Source organism: Sminthopsis crassicaudata, chromosome 5 (assembly GCF_048593235.1).
Source record: "Sminthopsis crassicaudata isolate SCR6 chromosome 5, ASM4859323v1, whole genome shotgun sequence".
NCBI classification, from domain to species: Eukaryota; Metazoa; Chordata; class Mammalia; order Dasyuromorphia; family Dasyuridae; genus Sminthopsis; species Sminthopsis crassicaudata.
In genome coordinates this window covers 61,074,449-61,094,477 of record NC_133621.1, presented here as the reverse complement: position 1 = coordinate 61,094,477, position 20,029 = coordinate 61,074,449, and the positions used below count along the sequence as shown (strand labels likewise).

The following is a 20,029-nucleotide window of genomic DNA, read 5'->3' as shown; positions in this document are numbered from 1 at the left end:
TTCAGCTGTGTATTCATATATATTTGGAAGGATGCAAATTTTAGGAATAGCTTAAGCAAATATTATTAGAATGTCAAATACATTTATAGATACATACATAAGAAATATAGATGACATAACTCCTTCAAAAGTCACCATAGTGTTTGGGTTATCATTAGGTACAATCTCTTGAGTTTCAAATGGGATCCCTTTGAAAAATCTAATCTTGATTATAAGAGGAACCGGATTTTACTAACTACTTCTCTTGTAGTTTTTTTTTTCATCTTTTAAGGGACATAAAGCCCCTTTTCTTAGCTGCTTGGATCTTCTTCTCCCTTTTTCTAGTCTAGTCTTTGATGAAGTGATACTTTTTCTCATGGCCAGCCTTTTACTTGCACATTTGACCTTTCTCTAATCTTCAGGCCCTCCCTATTTACTGGCATCTTTACTACTGCCTAAAATATGCCCAAATCTTCCCTATTCTTGGAAACAAACAAACCAAACAACCCATTCTTCATGTTCTTCACATGTGAAATTCCATCTCCCATTTTGGTGCCTTTGCATTGATCATACTGGGATGGACTCTCTCCTCGGTTCTAATCAGCAGAATCTCCTTCCCTAAAATACTCAAGTTAGCTCATTATTACCTTCTATGTCATACCTTTCCCCATCCCTATAGCTGCTGGCACCACTTCCTATGAAACACTACCTTGTGTTTATTTTCTGTATATTTTGCATATGTATAGTTTTCTCATATCCATGCACATATAGTGTATTTTGCCTATGTAGATAACATGGGTCCATCAACAAAATGCAAGCTTCTTGAAGGCAGAGATTATTTTAATTGTTAAGAAATTTGTATTCCCAATAGTTATCCCACTGCCATGGCACGTGTGACTGCTGATTAATAAATGCTTATTTATTGATGGATAATTTTGTCATTGTCCCTCCCCCCCAATTAATGAATCGCTCATCTTGATCCAAAAGTCCTAGGGTAGGGTTTTCTCTCAAACTCCCAAATGTGTGATAGCATTAGTAACTCTAATATATTTCATTATTACTATAAAATATATAATGTCTATATGTGTTTCTGTAATGGGCAAAAATTATTATTATTATTATTATTTTACGATTCAAGAGATTCCATTCTCTTCTCCTAATCCTGATTTAGCCTCAGTAAGATTCAATTTGCCCATCTACAAAATGGAGTCAGTAACTTCTGTCTAGTCATTTCTTTTCTGGGATGTTGGCTAATCTCTACAGTAATTGAAGCCTCTGTGGTCAGATACTCTCAGGAGTATGTTTGTATTTTTAGCTGGATATTGTGTACCGAAAAGCCTTAAACTAAATGGAAATAGCTCTTAAGGCAAGTTAATTGACCTTTATGAAAGAATCTTAGGTACTCCTTCATTATGTGGTGGGAATGAGATTTCAATGGCTTTACTAGAGCAAAACCTTCTTGACCAGGGTCTAAATTGTTCCCAGAACCTTCCAGCTAGAAGTAATTTCTCTCTCCCATGAATTCCTGAATGTCATACACATTTCTCTTAGGCATTTGATGTCTCCTCTGTATTGTGTTTATTTGACTTATCTCCCTTGTCAAGCTGTATTCTCCTTGAGGACAGAAGTCTTACTGAAAATCCACGACTCCTGTGTGTACTCCCTCTACAAATGCAGATGGGAGCTCCTCCACACTCTAATAAAAGTTTTAATGAGCTGTCATAGCCAAAAAGTCATCACCATCTGGTACCCAAGCGATGAGAAGAGTGAGATCAAGTCAATGACTGGTCTCATCCTCCAAGCCCTTCCAGCTCACAGGACCCAAAGAGACTGCAGACCCTTGTGGATGATATGCTAATCTGGGAGCTAAGGGAGCAGATTCAAATACTGCCTTTGATAGGTATGTGACTCATGTCACGTAAGCTATGTGTGCCTCTGGCAACTCTTCAGGACTTACTGATAAAGTGATAGCCACCTTGCTCTCGGTGGTGGCGAGAATTTCCACAATGGGAGTTTCCTGAGCCTTTGCATATTTATGGAACCAGCCAGAATTTGTCTTCTCCTTACACAGCTGACAAGAACTCAGAGTCATCTCATTTCACATCACAATGATGGCATGGGTGAGCCTTTCTTGGAAGCCAGTTTGTGGGCATTTAATAAATATTAGTGAAATGGATGATGTAAAAGGATAGGGAATCAAACTGGTAAATTTAGCTTCACAAATTCCAAAGTTTCATCCTGATGGATCATATTTTCCTCTGATGAATCTCAGCTGCAAAATTCTCATCCTATCTCCTAACTATAGCTCTGCAGGCTAATTCTAACCTGATGGGGGAAAGAGCTCATTTTTCTGGTGATTGCACTGGCTAAAGAGGCTAAGTGAATTCTCCCAGTGCATTTGGCAGGATGAAACTCTTACTGAATGTAATTAAAGGTTATTAAACTCCTCTGCCCTTTTCCCACAGAAGTCACATATTAATCCTAATGAATGTGGTCCATTTATTTTGCCTTTCTCTGCCCCCTCCATATTCTTTCCATCTCTCCACTAATCTCACTTGTGAAACATGGGCAGGAGGAGAGATACTGATCCCTGAGAAGGGACTAAATTGTGTTTGATAACAGCCATGTGACATGACTGTTTAGCCTTGTAGAGAGGCCACATGAGCATTCTCAAATTGATGAATCTGCAGGGATGACTTTTGGGAGATTTGCAAAAAAGGTGATACCATCTCCAATTTATCTAAAACTTAAGGGACACCTGCTTCATAGAAATTTGTGGGATAGATAGCTAAGTTAATATCATCCTTGAGATCTGCCAGATGTGAAAGAGATCAAGATGTTTCCAGAGAAGAGGAAAAACATGGCCACTTTAAAAAAAAAATCTTCAGATACATCCTGATACATACTGTATCTTTTAAGAAGTGTCTAAGAAGTTTCAGGTTTTTTGTCTCAAATGATTAATGAACTCCTATTCTAATTTAATTTTAAAAAATGAGTCATATTTATACAAATGAACTATAATAAAACGTATTATATAGAAATGTCTTATAGATGAGGAGACAGAAGCCCAGAGAAGTTTGTAATTTATTCAAAGTCACACAACTATTAATCAAGGGAGTTAAAATTCAAACTCACATCTAGCTGAGTGCTCTCTTTCTTCCTTCATCCTTATCTTTTAGTCACTGTAGCATTCATGATAGCTGGTGTCTTGAAAAAGAAATTTCATAACCTTATTCATACCAAGACATTGACTGGAGAATTAGGAAACTTAGGCTCTAATACCTGTTGAGTAACTTACTGGACATGCAACCTCTGTATGTGTGTTTTGTATGTGTGTGTGTGTGTGTGTGTGTGTGAGATGGACTTTTCCTCAGAATAATATATTTAAATAGTTGAAGGAAATGCCAAATTTAAGTTAGAAACTAATAGGAAAAAAATGCAGTTTTTACTCCCAACCAAGATCATGGACCTTGACTTGAGGGTTCATATATCACAAGTTAAGAACCCTTGGAGTCAATAATCACTAAGGTCCCTTATAGATCTAACATTCAACAGTCTTAATAACTTTATTGAGTTACCTCTCCTAGGGGTATTTTCATTTGAAAAGACCACAGGGAAAAATTAACACTCAAATACAAAGGAATTAATCCATAATCATGGATTTTCAGGTGTCAGTTGGAGAAATATTTGGCAGAAGTATCTTCCTGAAAAGTTCCCAATTCCTACTAGGTAACTGAGGTAGGTTTAAGGCTTTTCTTACAAATCCAATGGAAGGCTTACCTGCACCATCTGGGAGGCTCTTGTTGACCATGGTCTTCATCATCTTCTCACTGAATAAAAAAGGGCAAAGTTAGATAGAATGCTCAGCTTGGATTTTTCTCTCTCATTTACTATGTCAGCAACCAGCAAGAATCAGTGATGATATTAGGCAATGAGGGTGTTCTAGCATCACAGCATAAGCACTGATTGGGATGGACAAGGCTTCACAAAGTAGCATTCCTTAACTGCTGGTGAAATGTGGCTGGAGAGTATTCATGATTGTCCAAATGCATGGTGAACATGGGAGGGAGGAGAAATGTAAATGGCGGTTGCAGGAACTGAGCTGTGTAACGTCCATGAAATCCACATGCACTGGAAAGCCCATTTACCATTTTTGACCCAAAATTTTAATTTGCATTCTCACAATAAACAAAGCAAACCCGCGATTCATAGATGGGTGAAAATTTCCACTTCATAATGATTATAAGGAAATCGATCTGGGCTGATGAATTATTTTAATGATTAAAGAGAAACAGATTTCATGATTTGTGAATTTTTAATTTTTTTCTTTTTACCTAGAAGCATCTTTGCTATTACTTGTATTTGGCCCTTTAAAAAGCGCAGACTGAACAAGACCAGTTAAGCTGGCAATCTGTTTCTCCATGGCTTGCATCCTCTCTCTGTAAAACAAGAGAATTGTTTGTTAAAGCTTTGTTGATTTTCTTCAGACTTATTTTTTTTAGGTGAATGATCACCTATAGTATTATAAGGGTACCACTTAGTCTGCTGCAAAAGCTCCTAACAACCTGCTCATAGGGAAATTGAGAATCTACAAATGCTCTGTGGAGATCAAGGGCAGATTATCAGAGTTTAGCAGCAGTGATCTCATTGAAAAGGCACTTTTAAAGATCAGCTAATGCCTCCTGGAAAACTCAGGGAAACATTCCTCCGTTGGAAATAATTCTGCCTCTATTGACATAGAGATTTTCATATTGACATATGCTTTCACCTGTTTCTGTTTCTTTGGTTCCATATTATTTTACCCAACACCAGAAAGGGAGCTATATTTCTCATCTGGGAAAACTGTAACTGGCTCTTGGTAAAAATGACAGAAGTGTCTGTTCATTTTGTTAGGGGGAAAAAAAAACCTTGTTCTGTGGTCATAGGGAAATGTAAATGAAAACAGCTGCTCTTAAAAAAAGACTACAGAATGATGTAGTTGAAATCAATGTGTAAATAAAACGCAGAGAAAGCTAAATGAGGTCAAAAGGACTTCAATCCAAGCTTGAATTAGTGGGAAGTAATCAGGAAAAAAAATCAATAATGACATCAATTGGCTGATCTAGAAGACACTTGCTATACAGAGCTACTTGGACACTATTATCTTAAAAAAATTGACTTTAAGTAGAAAATAATCAGGAAAAACTACTGAAAGCAGTTTGGGAAAGCAGAAAGGATCAAAGTTCAAATTCTGCCTTTGATACTTACTAATTATGTGACATTGGGAAATTATCCTTACTATCTAGATCTCTAGCTTCTTCATCTATTAGACTAAATAGCTTCTCAGATCTCTCCAAACCAAACTCTAGATCCAGGAATGTCCTGCTTTATGCATCAATGATAAATAGAACAGGTACGATTAAAAAAAACCATGCAGAATTACTTCATATGTATAACGGATATCATATTGCTAATGGTTGGTGGAGGGACTAGAGGGAAAATAAAAATTTAGAATTCAATTAAAAAAAGGAATTTATAAAATCCAGCAGAGAATTAATTACTTTGGTATTTATGCTGAACCTGACAAAAAAAACCCTTCTATTTCAGGAAGCACAACTTGGTATATATGGTCAGGGCAGTAATTCCAGATGGAACCAAGTAAAAAGCCTAGTTCTCGGAATGGGAGTTAAGGTTTTCTAATGCAGTCTGTCACAGGCTTAGAAAAGATTAAAGTGATCCTACAAAGCCAAGGCTTTGTCATCTTAGGGAAGGCCCGAGTGTCAGGGACTGTAAGTCTGCCAGTCCTGACATGTGCTACTGACTCACTGGATGACCTCGTGTCGGTGATTATTAGTGTGGAACTTGTGGCCTCTCTGCCCAGGAACCACCAGGCTCCATCTACAGGTAAGCTTCTTAAATGGGCTCAATCTTCCATCCTGAACACAATGTGGATTCTCCCAGCTCATTCAGTGTTGTTTTTTAAAAGGTTACAAATAACTGGGGCAGCCCTGGGCTAATAAAATATTAGATTTAGGAGCAGCATTTGGTTTGACAAATGTATGTAGCTTCTGCCTTCTCCCATTCTGTGCCCTTCTGCAGCTGGAAAATTGGTGGTTCTGTAATAACACGGAGGTGCTTTGGAAAGCTTCTGGGCAGACTGGCCAGCTAATGATTATAAAATACATTTAAGAAAAAAATCAATTTAAGCATCAAGCATTATGATTCCTCCATTACAGGAGTGTGGAAGAAGGAAATAGGAAAGAGCCAAAGCGACTTTCCAAGTTTGCCCAGAAACACCAGTGAGTTTAAACCTCTGAATTACTAGACTTCTCCCATTATACCTGTGTTGCCAGACTCCTCACTGCCTTATAATGCAGTCCATATAAAAGAGAAAAATTCTGAGTGAAATGAGCAATACCAGGCGATCATTGTATACTTCAACAACAATACTATATGATGATCAATTCTAATGAATGTGGCCATTTTCAACAATGAGATGAACCAAATTAGTTCCAATAGAGCAATAATGAACTGAACCAGCTATATCCAGTGAAAGAACTCTGGGAGTTGACTATGAACTACTACATAGAATTCTCATCCCTCTATTTTTGTCCACCTGCATTTTGGATTTCCCTCACAGGCTAATTGTATACTATTTCAAAGTCCGATTCTTTTTGTACAGCAAAACAACTGTTTGGACATGTATCCATATATTGTATTTAATTTATACTTTTAACATATTTAATATGTATCAGTCAACCTGCGATCTGGGGGTGGGGGAAGGAGGGGAAAAATTAGAACAAAAGGTTTGGCAATTGTCAATGTTGTAAAATTACCCATGCATATATCTGGTAAATAAAAATTATTAAAAAAAAAAAAAAGAAAAAAAGAATATAAACTCGAGAGAGAGAGAGAGAGATAAATTAGTAAGAGATTCACCTAAAAGCAGATGATCCAAAACAGAGTAAGGATCACATCTCTATCAGATGGAGATCCACCCCTGGCACCTCGAAAAAGTGTGTGTGTGTGGGGAGTTCATGATTCCCAATGGAAATCACTTAACTCAAACAGGGAAATTTTTCATGCCCTTGTCCAGTGAGTTTTGCATGAGAGGGAACTTCAGTTACATCACTCATCCTCGAGTTAATAAAGCCACAGCCAATTCTGGGAGCAAAAGTCATTACAACTGAGGGGCCGAGGTTGATGTAAAATGTTACACCTTAAGGATAACAAATAACAGTTCCTTTTAGCACCTAACATGATGGACACAAATAACAGATAATGAAGACTTGGGCTGTAAGCTTCACGGATGGTTCCAACTTTTGTCTCTATACTCGGTAAATCCTAACTGGCTGGCTGAGTATAGCAAAGCTTCTGGAATTAGGAACTTTAATTTGGGAATAGGAAAAGTCTTTATTGGTTGACTGAGTAAAGTAAAACTTGCATATTATAGGAACTAGGAAGTTTAATTTGGGAATAGGAGAAGAAGTTTAGGGAAGGAGGAAATTTATGATGGGGGCAGATAGGTGGCAACAGGTGGATAGAGAGCTAGGTTGGAGTCATGAAGAACTTAGTTCAAATCTGATCTCAGATACTTATTATTTTATTTTTTTATTGAAGCTTTTGTTTACAAAGCATATGCATGGGTAATTTTTCAACATTGATCTTTGCAAAACCTTCTGTTCCAACTTTTCCACCCCCTCCCCTAGATGGCAAGTAGTCCACTAAATGTTAAATATGTTGAAATACATGTTAAATCCAACATATGTACACATATTTATAGTTATCTTGTTGCACAAGAAAAATCAGATTAAGAAGGAAGAAAAACAAAAATTGAGAAAGCAAACAAAATGCAAGCAAATAACAACAGAGAGAGTGAGAATGCTATATTGTGAACCACATTCTGTTCCCATGGTCCTCTCTCTGGGAATAGATGGCTCTCTTCATCACTGCACAAGTGGAACTGGTTTGAATCATCTCAATACTGAAGAGAGACATGTCCCTCAGAATTGACCATTGAGATACTTGTGACTATTAGCATGACTCAGATACATAGCTAGGCTGTGTGACCCTGGTCAAGTCACTTAACATATTTACCTCAGTTTCCTCATCTATAAAATGAATTGGAGAAGGAAATGGCAAATCACACCATTATTTTTGCCAAGAAAATCTCAAATGAGGTCTTCAAAGAATTGGACACAATTGAATAACATCACCAACAACAGATTGGAAATATGGGTTGAGTAGGAAATTCTGTGAGGGGTCATCTTTTATTGTTTTTGAGATAATAATAGTCTTTTTCATTTTATCATGCTAAGCTGAAATGGGCATGTTGATATTCTCCCATTTCATTCAGAAAGAAAACATGGGGTTTCAATAATTTTTTATTTCTGTTATAATATCAGAACTTAGATGAGGCTCAATTTCTCTCCTTCCTAAAGATATAGAATCTGTTTTGAAAAACTGTAATGAAACTATTATAATAGCCTTTTAATTGGTCTTCCTGCTTCCAGGCTTTCCTTCATCCGATTCATCTTATACATTTTCACCAAGTGGTTTTTCTTAAAGCACTGATTTAATCATCTAATTTCTTCATTCAAAAACCTGATAACTCCCCATTGCCTACCAAGAAAAGGTAAAATTATTTTGCTTGGAAAGAAGGAAGAAAGGAAGGGAGGAAGGGAGGAAAAAAGGGAGGAAGGGAAGGAAGGAAGGGGAAAACTCCTTATCTTTACTTTTCTATGTACTTTATGCTTGTTTCTATCAAATTGAACTACACATGGACTTTTCCAAGCTAGACTTATCTGGTTCCTTGGCCATTTCCTTTATCAATGCCCCTTTACATCTAATTTTCCTTTCATCTCTACTTATTGAGATTCTAACCATCCTTCATGCCCAACTGAAATTTGCCTACAACACAAATACACCACTTAGAATCTTTTTTTTTCTGGTACAGAGTAGGAGAAAGAGCAATCATTTCCTCTGGAGCCTGAGGAACTGGGTTTAGATGTCACATCTCAGATCCCCTCTAGCTGTAGATGTAGGATTCCTTTTACTTCTTTCTGTCTCTCCCCTTTTGAACACTGGCACTCTAGGCATTTCCCTCAAATGGTTTACCACACACTACCTAGTATAAAAATCATCTGTATACAGTACCTACTTTATTATGCCTCTAGTCTATAAATTCTTGTAGGACACACGTTCTTACTCATCTTTGTATTCTTTACATCACCTTAGCTACTTGGGTGAGCCCACAATAACCCTTTGCCTTCCTCCCCTGGCATCCCCAAACCCATCCTAGACAGTTGAGCTGAGAGAAGTCCTGCCACTAGAGGATTCTCCTCTCTCTTATGTTCCCCTCAACTTGGTTGCTTGGTTGCAGCTTACAGGGTTCAAATGTGATAGATGTATGAACAAAATAGAATCAAGCTCATCACAAAGGAAATGCCATCTATATATGAGCTTAGTGAAATTTTCTTTATTCCATGTTTGCCTCTTCACTGACAAATATCTACAATTCACCAAGGATTTCCAAGTCATTGCTGAACTTAACTGATGCTTTGTTTGGTTCAGGGAACAGATACTGCCTTAAGTAGACATCATAAGCTGCTTTTTAAATGAAAAAAAATATTAAAAAAAAAGTCAACCAGTAGTCCACAAGTATTATTTTTCTTTTCTTATCAACTTCTGAAGACATTGTGAGAACAGATGTGAGAACACCTGGGGGGAAATGGTTCCAACTTGTCAAAGCAAAAGCTCTGTATCTGTTAATTTTTTCACCTATAAAATAAGGGGATTAGATTCTTTGGTTGCTCCAATACCTTCTAGCTTTATGATGTGATGAGTCTATGATCCCAGGTATTAGGAGCTCAGTTCTCCTTTTTTGCATGTATGAGGCGGAAGTAAGACATCCTTCAAGGGCAGAAGGGAATAAATACTGGGTCTTCGGCTGGAGGAGCCCTTGGAATAGGTAACCTCTGGCAGTGCTGTCTGGCAGGCAGCTCAGGGAAACTGATTAAGGAAGTTTTGTTAAACTGGAATTTGGCTTTTCTGGCTTTTCTGGACTCCTATGCCTGCTGTATAGAGAAAGAGGAATTTTTTTCACACCTGTGGGTACCCTCTCATTTCAATCCTTCCAACTGGAAGGACAATTAGAATAGTTAATTATTATACAATAGTGTAGATAGGGAGAATATAAGCTCCAAAAGGACAGGGTATCCTTGTTTTAATCTTTGTATTCCCAGCAGCTAGGCTAGAATTTTTATAACTGACAAGCATTTAAAAGTTTGTTGTGTTAGTTTGTGTTTTTGGACCAAAAGCTAGGACATATGGCCTTAGCCAAAACAAACAAATAAACAAACAAACAAACAAATAAATAAATGAGCAAGCAAGCAAACAAACAGATAAATAAATAATAAAATATTAAAAAAAAAACAAAAAACAAAACAAAACAAAACAAAAAAAAAAACCCACCTTTTTATCACCTTAATCAGAACTATCCCAGAAAATCCTGAGCATATGGTCACTATGGGTATAGGGTCTATCAGAACAATGAACATGCCTATATTTAAAACTAAAAAATTCATTAGAACATATCACCAGTCATGCAAACTAAAGTGGCCATCCTGTGGGTTATGGATGCACAGTGTATGGTTATGGACAAAATCACTTAAAGAAAGTTTTTTTTTTTTTTTTTTTGATACATGGTAATGAAAAAACCTTTTCCCTTTCCTATTTAATCATCAAAGTGTTTCTGGTTTCAGGATTCATTTGAGGGAGATTATCTGATTTATAAATTCATAAATAAGATTGTCTTTCCATTTCATGGTTGGTAATCTGGAAACAATTTTATGGTTTAACTAAATTACGGCAACTCAAAGCTTATACAGGCTTCTCTATGAAATGTTATGAAATATGCTTTAATATGAAAGAGGAAAAGAGGAAACTAGTGGAGGAAGAGAAATTAAACAGGCCCTGTCATTTTACTGAAATGACAATTTTGCACATTAATCATTTGAAGAATGCTAAAGAGAACACACATGTCAATATTGCTGTACTTTAAGGAAATTCAGGGTTGGTATAACTATTGAGGATACCAATAGTTTTTATAATGTTCCATCTATACAGAAAGCTACCTTACTAATCTGGTAAGCTAGTCATCCAGTTTCTCCAAATAAATCTGCAAGTTAGGATATCTTTAGGAATCTTCTCCAGGTTCTAAATGCCAAGAGAAACAAAAAGTTCAGAGCAGAGTCAGAAAATGTGCTGGTCCAAGGTATATAAGACCTGTTAGAGTTCAAAATGTGGCACTGTCTCTTGTAGAAATGCAGAAGATGAAGCAAGATGTTCTATCATTTTCCTTTCTATTTTTCCCATTCCTTCCCTTTCCATTTAATTCCAGTCAATTGAGTAAACATCGATTACACATCTACTGTATGCAAAGCACTGTGACTAGCATTAGGGAAATGGATCAAAAATGAAAACTTCAGTTCCCAAGAAAATTTAAGGGTCAGTTCCTACTACAAAATAGGTGCATGATAAATGCTTGTGTATTGATTGCTGTTGGGAGGAGGTGGTAGGTAAGTAGATAAAACTGTAAAGAAGGTAATTTTAATTCAATTAAGATCTGATTAAGTACAAAGGAGATGATAAGAAGAAGATAAGAGAGAGTTAAGAAAGCATTGATTTCTTCCAAATGGTATCAAGAAAGGCTTTACAGAGAAAGTGGTACCTGATCTGGGAGTTTAAAAAAAAAAAAAAAAAGAAGAAGAAGAAGCTTTCAATAGGATATTGGGGGAGCTGATTCCAGTAGAAGGCAGGAACGTGTACAAATGTCCCCAAGAAAGGAAAAAAAAAAGATGTTATAATTAGTAGAGGGTAGAGGGCCTCAAATATCAGATGATAAAGTTTACATTTAATTCAGCAAGAAAAAAAGGATAGTTGAGTGATCAGACCTATGCAACAGAAATATTACTCTGAATGATGCAGATTGGGGGGATGGGAAATAGGAGGGAAGGCAATTAGGAGGCTTTGGCAGTAGTCCATAGGAAAGTAAATAAGGGTTGAAATAGGATAGTAGAGTCACTTAACCCCATTGCCTCAGGAAAAAAAAAAAGATAGTAGAAGTGAGTATGAATTGAGAGATATTACAGAGGGAGAAATCGAAAAGACTTGGCAACTCATGGATGTACACTGTGTGGTTATGGCCAAAATCACTTAAAGAAAATGCTTTTTTTTGATACATGGTAATGAAAAAACCTTTTCCTTTTATTATTTAATCATCAAAGTGCTTCTGGTTTCAGGATTCATATGAAGGAAATTATCTGATTTCTAAATTCATGGATGGGACATAAAGGAGAGAAAGAATTAAAGATGATTTAAGTTTTGATCTTCAGTAACTGGGAGGATGGTAGTAACCTTTCTCAAAAAAAGGAAGGTAGGAAGGGGAAAAAAGTTTATTGAAAACATGAGTTGCATTCCAGATGTCTTGAATTTGAGAAGTTAGGACAACCAAAAGAGATATCCTATGGTCATTTAGAAATGTAAACCTGACACTTAGGGGGAAAAGGCAGACAAGGTATGTTGATTTGAGAATCTTCTGCAGAGATAATAACTGAAGTCACAAGAATGGATGAGATTAGACTGCTAAGCATGAGAGGGCAGGAAGAAAAGTGGACCATAGTCAGGATCTTAGAAAATACTCACTCTTAGGAGACAAGAAGCAGAAGAACCAGTGAAAAAGTCAGAGAAGTCAAAGAGGAAGGAAGAGGGTCAAGATAAATCTGTAATGAAAGCCAAATGAGAGGAAATTTAAAATATCAACTATTATAGAAAACTCTGAAGATAAATTGAAGGAGAGGCTGCAGGATTGGCAACTCGTGACTTTGGAGATAGCTTTTTCAATAAAGTAGTAGGAACAGAATTGGAACAGAATGCAGAATAAGTAGGTTGTGAGGAAGTAGAAAGAAGACAAGAGTACTCTTTCCAGGAGTCTGGTTGTGAAACAGGAAAGAGAAAGCATGATGACATGAGTAGGCAGCAGAATCATAGGTAAACTCTTTTTTTCCCCTGAGGCTGGGGTTAAGTGACTTGCCCAGGGTCACACAGCTAGGAAGTGTTAAGTGTCTGAGACCAGATCTGAACTTGGGTCCTCCTGAATTTAAGGCTGGTGCTCTATCTACTGCGCCACCTAGCTGCCCCCATAGTTAAGCTCTTAAAAGCCCTTTTCAAGCTGGTCTTGATTTATCTTTCCAGTATTATTATATTTCCCTTCCTTTGATAAGTTTTCCATCTATATTTTCCATCTATACATCTATACTTGAGCTCTTTATTGATGAATGTCTCATAGTTCTCATTTACATGTGAATTTAACTTAAAGGCTTAAAAAAAAAAAAAGGAAAACATTGAAAAGATTTGTTTATGTTGCAACTCTAGATACTGCTAAACATTCCTGAAAATAATCTTGGAGAACAAATCTTTAAATAGCCACAAGTTGCACTCATCCAGGGGTTGGAAATTGTAGAACTGAGCAGATGGAGGTAATAAAGGTCAGGAATCAGGAGCGGTCCTAGTCTTAGAGTCACTAACTATAGCAACCAAAAACATAACAGAGTTGAAAAGTCATCTGAGAAAAAAAATCCAAAAGCCAAAAACACCTTATCCCTTCACAATAGTTGCCAGCAAGAGTTTTAATGTCTTCCTAAACCGCATCTCATCACCGAATTCTATTTGATTTCATTTTTAGTTCCAATTTTTTTTCCATCTACCTTCCCCATCCCACTAAGGCATGAAAAATAAAACGTACTCCAAGTATGTATAAACACACAAAACAAATCTGTGTACTATATACGCAGATGAATGGCTTTACATTTTTAAAAAAGTTAAAGGAAGGAGTCATTTATAGATGGCCTCTGGACTTCCCTTCTTGGTCATGATCTAGAATTCTCTCATCCATGATATTAGATCCATGTTCTGATTGATTCAAAGAGTATATATGGAGAAATTCAGCTGCCCTGGGAGCAGAAGCATGGATAAACTGACTTGTCCTGTATTATCCATGTGTTATGTGAGGCATGTGTTATGTCATGACAATGGATATGAAAAAAAATAAACCCCTTTGTCTAACATAAATTGAAGGGGCAAAATACAATTAGTTTAAAAAATTCATTTAACCATTAGAAGATAACATATTTCTCTCTTAGAAACTGTGCATATGGACGCAAAGATCATTGCATGTACTGACAGCAGAGACCTGGGTTTGATTGTTGTTTAGGTTGTGTGACCCAGAGAGTTCCTTAGACCAGATGAATCTCATTCTTTTCATCAGTAAAATGTGGACAAATGAGACAAAGTCATACTTGTCCCAAGATTCTCAGAAGATTAAATGATATATTACATAGGCAGTACTTTGCAAACCTTAAAGTACTTCAACTCTTATTAGCAATGAGCTCTTTTATTTCTCTGGGACACAGTTTCTTCACCAGGAAAAAAATGAGAGTTGTTGGAGATCAAAGCCTCATGGAATTTTAAATTCCTTACTTTTATAACCTCTTCCATCTCTCTATCCTATCTTTTACCTTTTTCTATCTCTCTTAAGCCTCTGTCCCATTACAAGGAATCAAAAAGAAAAACTTCCATCATAACCCTCCCAATATCTTCTGGGGAAGCAATATGTATAGCTAAAACCTTTCTGACTTGAAAATCCAGACTGAATGGTCCTGTCATTTCTACAGTCTTACAGAACTTACAGCCATTTCTCCTTGTAGGCAAGGTCCAAACTATTATTTTGTAGACCAAGCACCTGACACAGAGCTGATTTCATAATATGTACTCAATAAATCATCAATGGATCAAACAAACAGAAAGAGATGAAACAAAGGTTGGGTGTTCATTTGACAAATTCCTCAGTCATTTGTGAATTGCTTCTTGGGAAAGAAGAATGGGGAGAGTACTATCCTTGTTCATTTTTTTTTTCCTTTCAGAAAGTAATATTTGTTTTTAATGTTTTAAAATATTTAATAATTTCCAATATTCTTTTCTTTTTAAATTGTGTGTTCTTCTATCTTTCCTCTGCCTACTAAAAAGGCAAGCAACATATCTATTGCACATGTGAAGTCATGCAAAACATATTATTTCCTTATCGGACATATCATAAAAATATAAAACAAGGAAAGTGAGAAAATTGTTGTTCAATTTGCATTCAGAGTCCAGTTTTTCATCACGAGTCCTTTGGAATTGTCTTGGATCATTATATCGATCAGAGAAGCCAAGTCTTTCACAGTTGATCATCATTACTACATTGTTGTCAATGTCCAATGATCTCCTGGTTCTTCTCACTTCATTTTGCATATAAGTCTTGCCATGTTTTTCTGAAACCTTATTATTTCTTATAGCATAATAATACTCCATCACAATTATATACCACAACTTGTTCAGCCATTTCCTAATTGTTGAGCATCTACTTAATTTCCAATTCTTTGCCACCATAGATGGAAATGGTATAAATATTTATGTAAATAGATCTATTGATAGATTCTTTTCCTTTTTCTTTGATCTCTTTGAGGCAGAGACCTGGTTGTGGTATTGCCAAACCAGAGGGTATACACAGTTTTATAGCCCTTTGAGCATAGTTCCAGATTACTGTCCAGAATGGTTGGTCCAGTTCACTACCTCACCAAGGCTGCATTAACATATCCATTTACTTTCCTCTCCTCCAGAGTTTGTTATTTCTAATAGGTGTGAGGTGGTATCTCTTAATTGTTTTAATTTGCCTTTCTCTATAGTGATTTAGGGTACTTTTTCACATGACTATGGATAACTGATTTCTTTTTCTGAAAATTGCCTGTTCATTTCCTTTGATCATTTGTCATTTGGGGAATGGTTATCGTTTTTATAAATTTGACTTAGTTCCCTATATATTGAGAAATGAGACCTTCATCAGAGAAACTTGCTGTAAATTTTTTTTGACATTGCTTCATTGTCTATGATATCTTTTAGCAAAATGTAGTTTCCCTGATGATCTCTTTTAATTAGCTCTATTTTGTCTTTATTGTCTGAGATTATGATTTATACCCCTGGTACTTTTTTTTTTTTAAACTTTTAAGTGAAAGACAATAGATTCTGATCCAGGCCTTTATTTTAATTCTGCATGTGTCTTCCTGCTTCAAATATATCTCTTGTAAAAAACAAATTATTGGATTCTAGTTTCTAAGTCATTCTGCTATCCATGTTTATTTTATGGGTTTGCAATCATTGCAATCACAACCACAGTTAAGATTATTGCATATTTTACTCCATCTGATTTTCTTCTATTTTTCATTTTCTCCCTATGTTTTTAACCCATTTCTCCTCAAGTCTTTTTTGCTTTTGAAACTGCCTTTTCTTTTCATCTCTCTCTACTTTCCCACCCGCCCCCAATATGTTTTATACTCTTCCTCTCCAATTCCTTATTGGGTAAAATAGATTTCTGTACCCAACTGAGTGTGCGGGTGTGTGTTTGTGCGTGTGTGTATGTGTATGTGCATGTGCATTTTTTTCTTTTTGAACCAATTCTGATGAGAGTAAGGTTTAAGCATTATCTGTCATTACTCTCTTCCCTCTCCACTTTAAAAGCTTTTCATTGTGAGAAAAATTTTCCATTCTGCCTCTCTTTTCCTTCTCACAGTGCTTCCCTTTCTTATGTCTTCATTTTACTTTTCTGGACCTCATTCTGGCATTATTGATTCAGATCCATGACTCTGTCTAAATAGACTCCTTCTAACTGCCCTAATGATAAAGTTGATAGGAATTATATATACATATATATCATCTTCTCATATAGAAATATAAAGTTTAATTTTATTGAATCACTTGCAATTATAATTTCATGTTTACTTTTTATGCTTCTCTTGAATCATGTGTTAGAATATCAAATTTTCTACTCAATTTGGGTCAAAAATGTTTGAAAGTTCTCTATTTCATTAAATATGCGTTTTCCTTTTGAAGGATTATACTGTTTTATTACATAAATTATTCTTGGTAATTCTAGGTCCTTTTCCCTTTGGTTTATCATATTCTAAGCCCTCTGTTTCTTTAGGATAGAAGATGCTAAAATTTATGTGAGCCTAACTGTGACTTCATGATATTTGAACTATTTCTTTCTGACTGTTTGTAACATTCTCTCCTTGACCTGGAAGCTCTGGAAGTTGTCTATAATATTTTGGGGGGTTTTCATTTTGTTATCTCTTTCTAGAGGTAATTGCTAAATTCTTTTCATTTTAATTTTACCCTCTGGATCTAACATATCAGGTAGTGTTCCTTAATTTCTAGAAATATGATATGTAGGCTCTTTTTTGATCATGGCTTTGATCATACCTTGAGGTAGAAAGGCACTGTCTAAGCTTCAGGTTTGTGAGTGCTGCTACTTTCAGAGTTAAGTTTGGGGATCTGCAATTTTCCAATCCTTCCATGGTTGTGTGACCGTGGTAAAGAAAGGTGTGGTCACCACCCTCCTGGGCTGCTCTTTGGTTTTTACCCAGAAGGACTCCCTCTCAGCTAGCACGGCTCTTGGACTTGGAACTCTGACCAGGACCCCTACCCCTCTGGGAACCTCCAAAAGTTGCTCTTCCCCGTTTTACCCTTGAATTGTGACAAAGAACGTCTCTGGGCTCAAAGTTCCCAAAGATGTTGCTATTGAAGCCATCTCCAAAGCCTGCTTCTAGCACCCCTCTCTGCCCTGGCACCTGACCCAGAATGCTAATGGACGACAGAATTTCCAAGCAGTGCCTGTTGTACCAGTGTCAGTAAAGAGTTCCCTGTAATTTCTTTCTGACCAGTTCTCTGACTCCCTTAATGTATCTGGGCTAAAGCTCCCAAAGCTGCTGATGCAGCTCCTGCCACCCCAGACTCTGCCATCTCCAGGCCCACTACCAGTGCTGGTGCTGTGCTCCAGGGTGACTTCCCACTCCACTGTCACAGACCTTGCTTGTCACTCTAAGTTGCTTTAAGTTGAAAAAATGTCTCTGACTTTTTCGTTCTGTCTCCAAAATTTGATCTGAAGCATTATTTTAAAGTTGTTTGGAGGAAATATTATGACAGTTCAGCTGGTTGTGGTCTGCACTCTGTTCTCTTGTCCCTATCTTTGGTTATCTCGATTCCCAACATTTATGTTATGATCTGGTAAAAATAATGTTAATTTTCATTGTAAAATGCAGGAGAATCCAGGATCCTTCTACAATGAAGCTAAAGGTAATTCCCCCCTTCTTCCCAGAGATATTAAGAGAAAGAAGACACATAGGTATGAATAAATCTGTAAGCACATGTGTATATGAATCTATATACATATGTGTGTGAATCAGTAGATACATACATATACACACATACGATTTGAAGACAGAGAGCTTCAGAGATTCCAAGGCTCCCTCTTATAGCTGCTACTTCTCACACTAGTGTATGGGCCAGAACTCTGTACTTGAAACAAGGATTCTTACAAGGTGCTAACTCAGTGGAATTGACAAGACAATGGTTATCTAGTTTAGCATGGTGCTTGATAGTTCTCTAGTTCAGTGCACGTACTAGTACTTAATATAGTTCCACAAGATTCACACCCATGAGAATGTAATTATAAGAGAGCATCTAAAGCTGGGACAAACTCAGCCAGAGTCAGAGTTCTCTAGAGAGCAGCCACAGCCTCTCAGTCTCCTTGCATCACCCTCTCACAAGAGGAGATCCTTTCTGGGCTGGATCTCCAGCAGCCACTGTCAGGGGGCTCCCGTGTATTTCAGCAGCTGAAATACACTCCCGGTAGTCCAACAGACTAGCAAGAGATTCCAAGCTTTCCACTGTATATGAGATATATCTGTGCCTTCCATTTCTCTGAAGCTTTGGTCTGTGAAGTCTGCTGATGGTAGGATTAAAGACAGATATCTTCTCAACCAGTAATTTTTTTTAAAGGAAAAGAAAATCATATTCGGATTATGGACTTAGATCAGGAAGGGAACTTAGAATCTATCCAGTCTAAGCCCCTAATTTTACAGATGAGGAAAGTAAAGCATAAAGTGATTAACTTTCTAGTCAATCACCCTGATAGTAAGTATCACTGACTCCAGGTCTAGAGCTCCTTAAAGCCTACAAGGCTACCTCACCTGAGTGTGAGATCACAGAGATCTTTCATGACCACCCAAAGACATCACATCTAAGATTCTGCCTCATCTAGAATAAAATATTCCAGTACTGGAATATTTAGGTGGTAGGCTGAGTTGTACATAGAGGGCCTACAAGGTTCACCTCAATATCTTAAATTTTTTTGGTACTGTGTGTCTTTAAAAAAAAAAAAAAAGCTTACAGTTTTAAAATAACTTCCAAAAAGGAATCAAGTTGGTTAATATTTAGTTTCTTTCCTCTGATTAAGGAATAAAAATAATGAAAAGTTAGTCTCAGGAAAAATAAAGTACCTTAAGCATACATCCTAATGAAATGTGCCACTCACACCTAGAGTGCCAGCTCTTCTTTATTTAATTCCAAATTTTGTGTTCTAGGCAGAAGCCACTAATTATGTGGGGGTGTGGATGGTAAGGAGAGCAAAGCTCGGCTCTGTCCGGGCCCAAAGGATTTTTAGCTTCCTTGGACATGCCCCTTTCCAACAATTTAGCCCAACCAAAGCAAATATCGCTGGGCGCCCATCCACCCTGCTTTAGGTCTGGAAGCCATACTCTGTTTTATGGTATTTTCCTTCCACAGCAAATCACAGGCTTAGAAAGGGATTGACAGAAACCCATTACTGGTGGGGTCCTGAGTGTCACTCCAGCCACACCTCGAACCACGGCTCTCCTGAAGCGCCGGCTTCTGAGTCATTTGTGTTCCTCAGCAGAAATCCGGGGTGAGGGCCTTCCACCCCATCCCTCCCCGCAGGCTGTCAGCCTGCACAGCGTTCCCCAGTAATGATACAACTACAAAAGCCTTCCTGCTTTATTTATATTGGCTTTCCCTTCCTTGGGGGCAACGTTTTATTCCAGAGGCCACAGCTCATTTCTGGTACAGGTACCAACTGGAAGAAGCATTTACTCATTCATGATTATAGACTGCAGGGACTTTG

At 37.1% G+C, this 20,029-nt stretch overlaps 1 protein-coding gene across 14 annotated transcripts in view; it reads right to left on the bottom strand.

Annotated features, from left to right (window-relative positions):
• KIAA1217 (KIAA1217 ortholog) overlaps positions 1-20,029 on the bottom strand; it is a 607,564-nt gene that overhangs the window by 63,528 nt on the left and 524,007 nt on the right. For 12 of the 14 annotated variants that reach the window (XM_074266937.1, XM_074266938.1, XM_074266939.1 and 9 more), the window contains 2 exons: positions 4,314-4,418; positions 3,760-3,809 (listed from right to left, as the gene is read on the bottom strand). In XM_074266937.1, the coding sequence (XP_074123038.1) occupies positions 3,760-3,809; positions 4,314-4,418 (155 nt within the window). The remainder of the gene's footprint in view (positions 1-3,759; positions 3,810-4,313; positions 4,419-20,029) is intronic. The other 2 variants (XM_074266933.1, XM_074266946.1) reach the window with 1 other exon arrangement.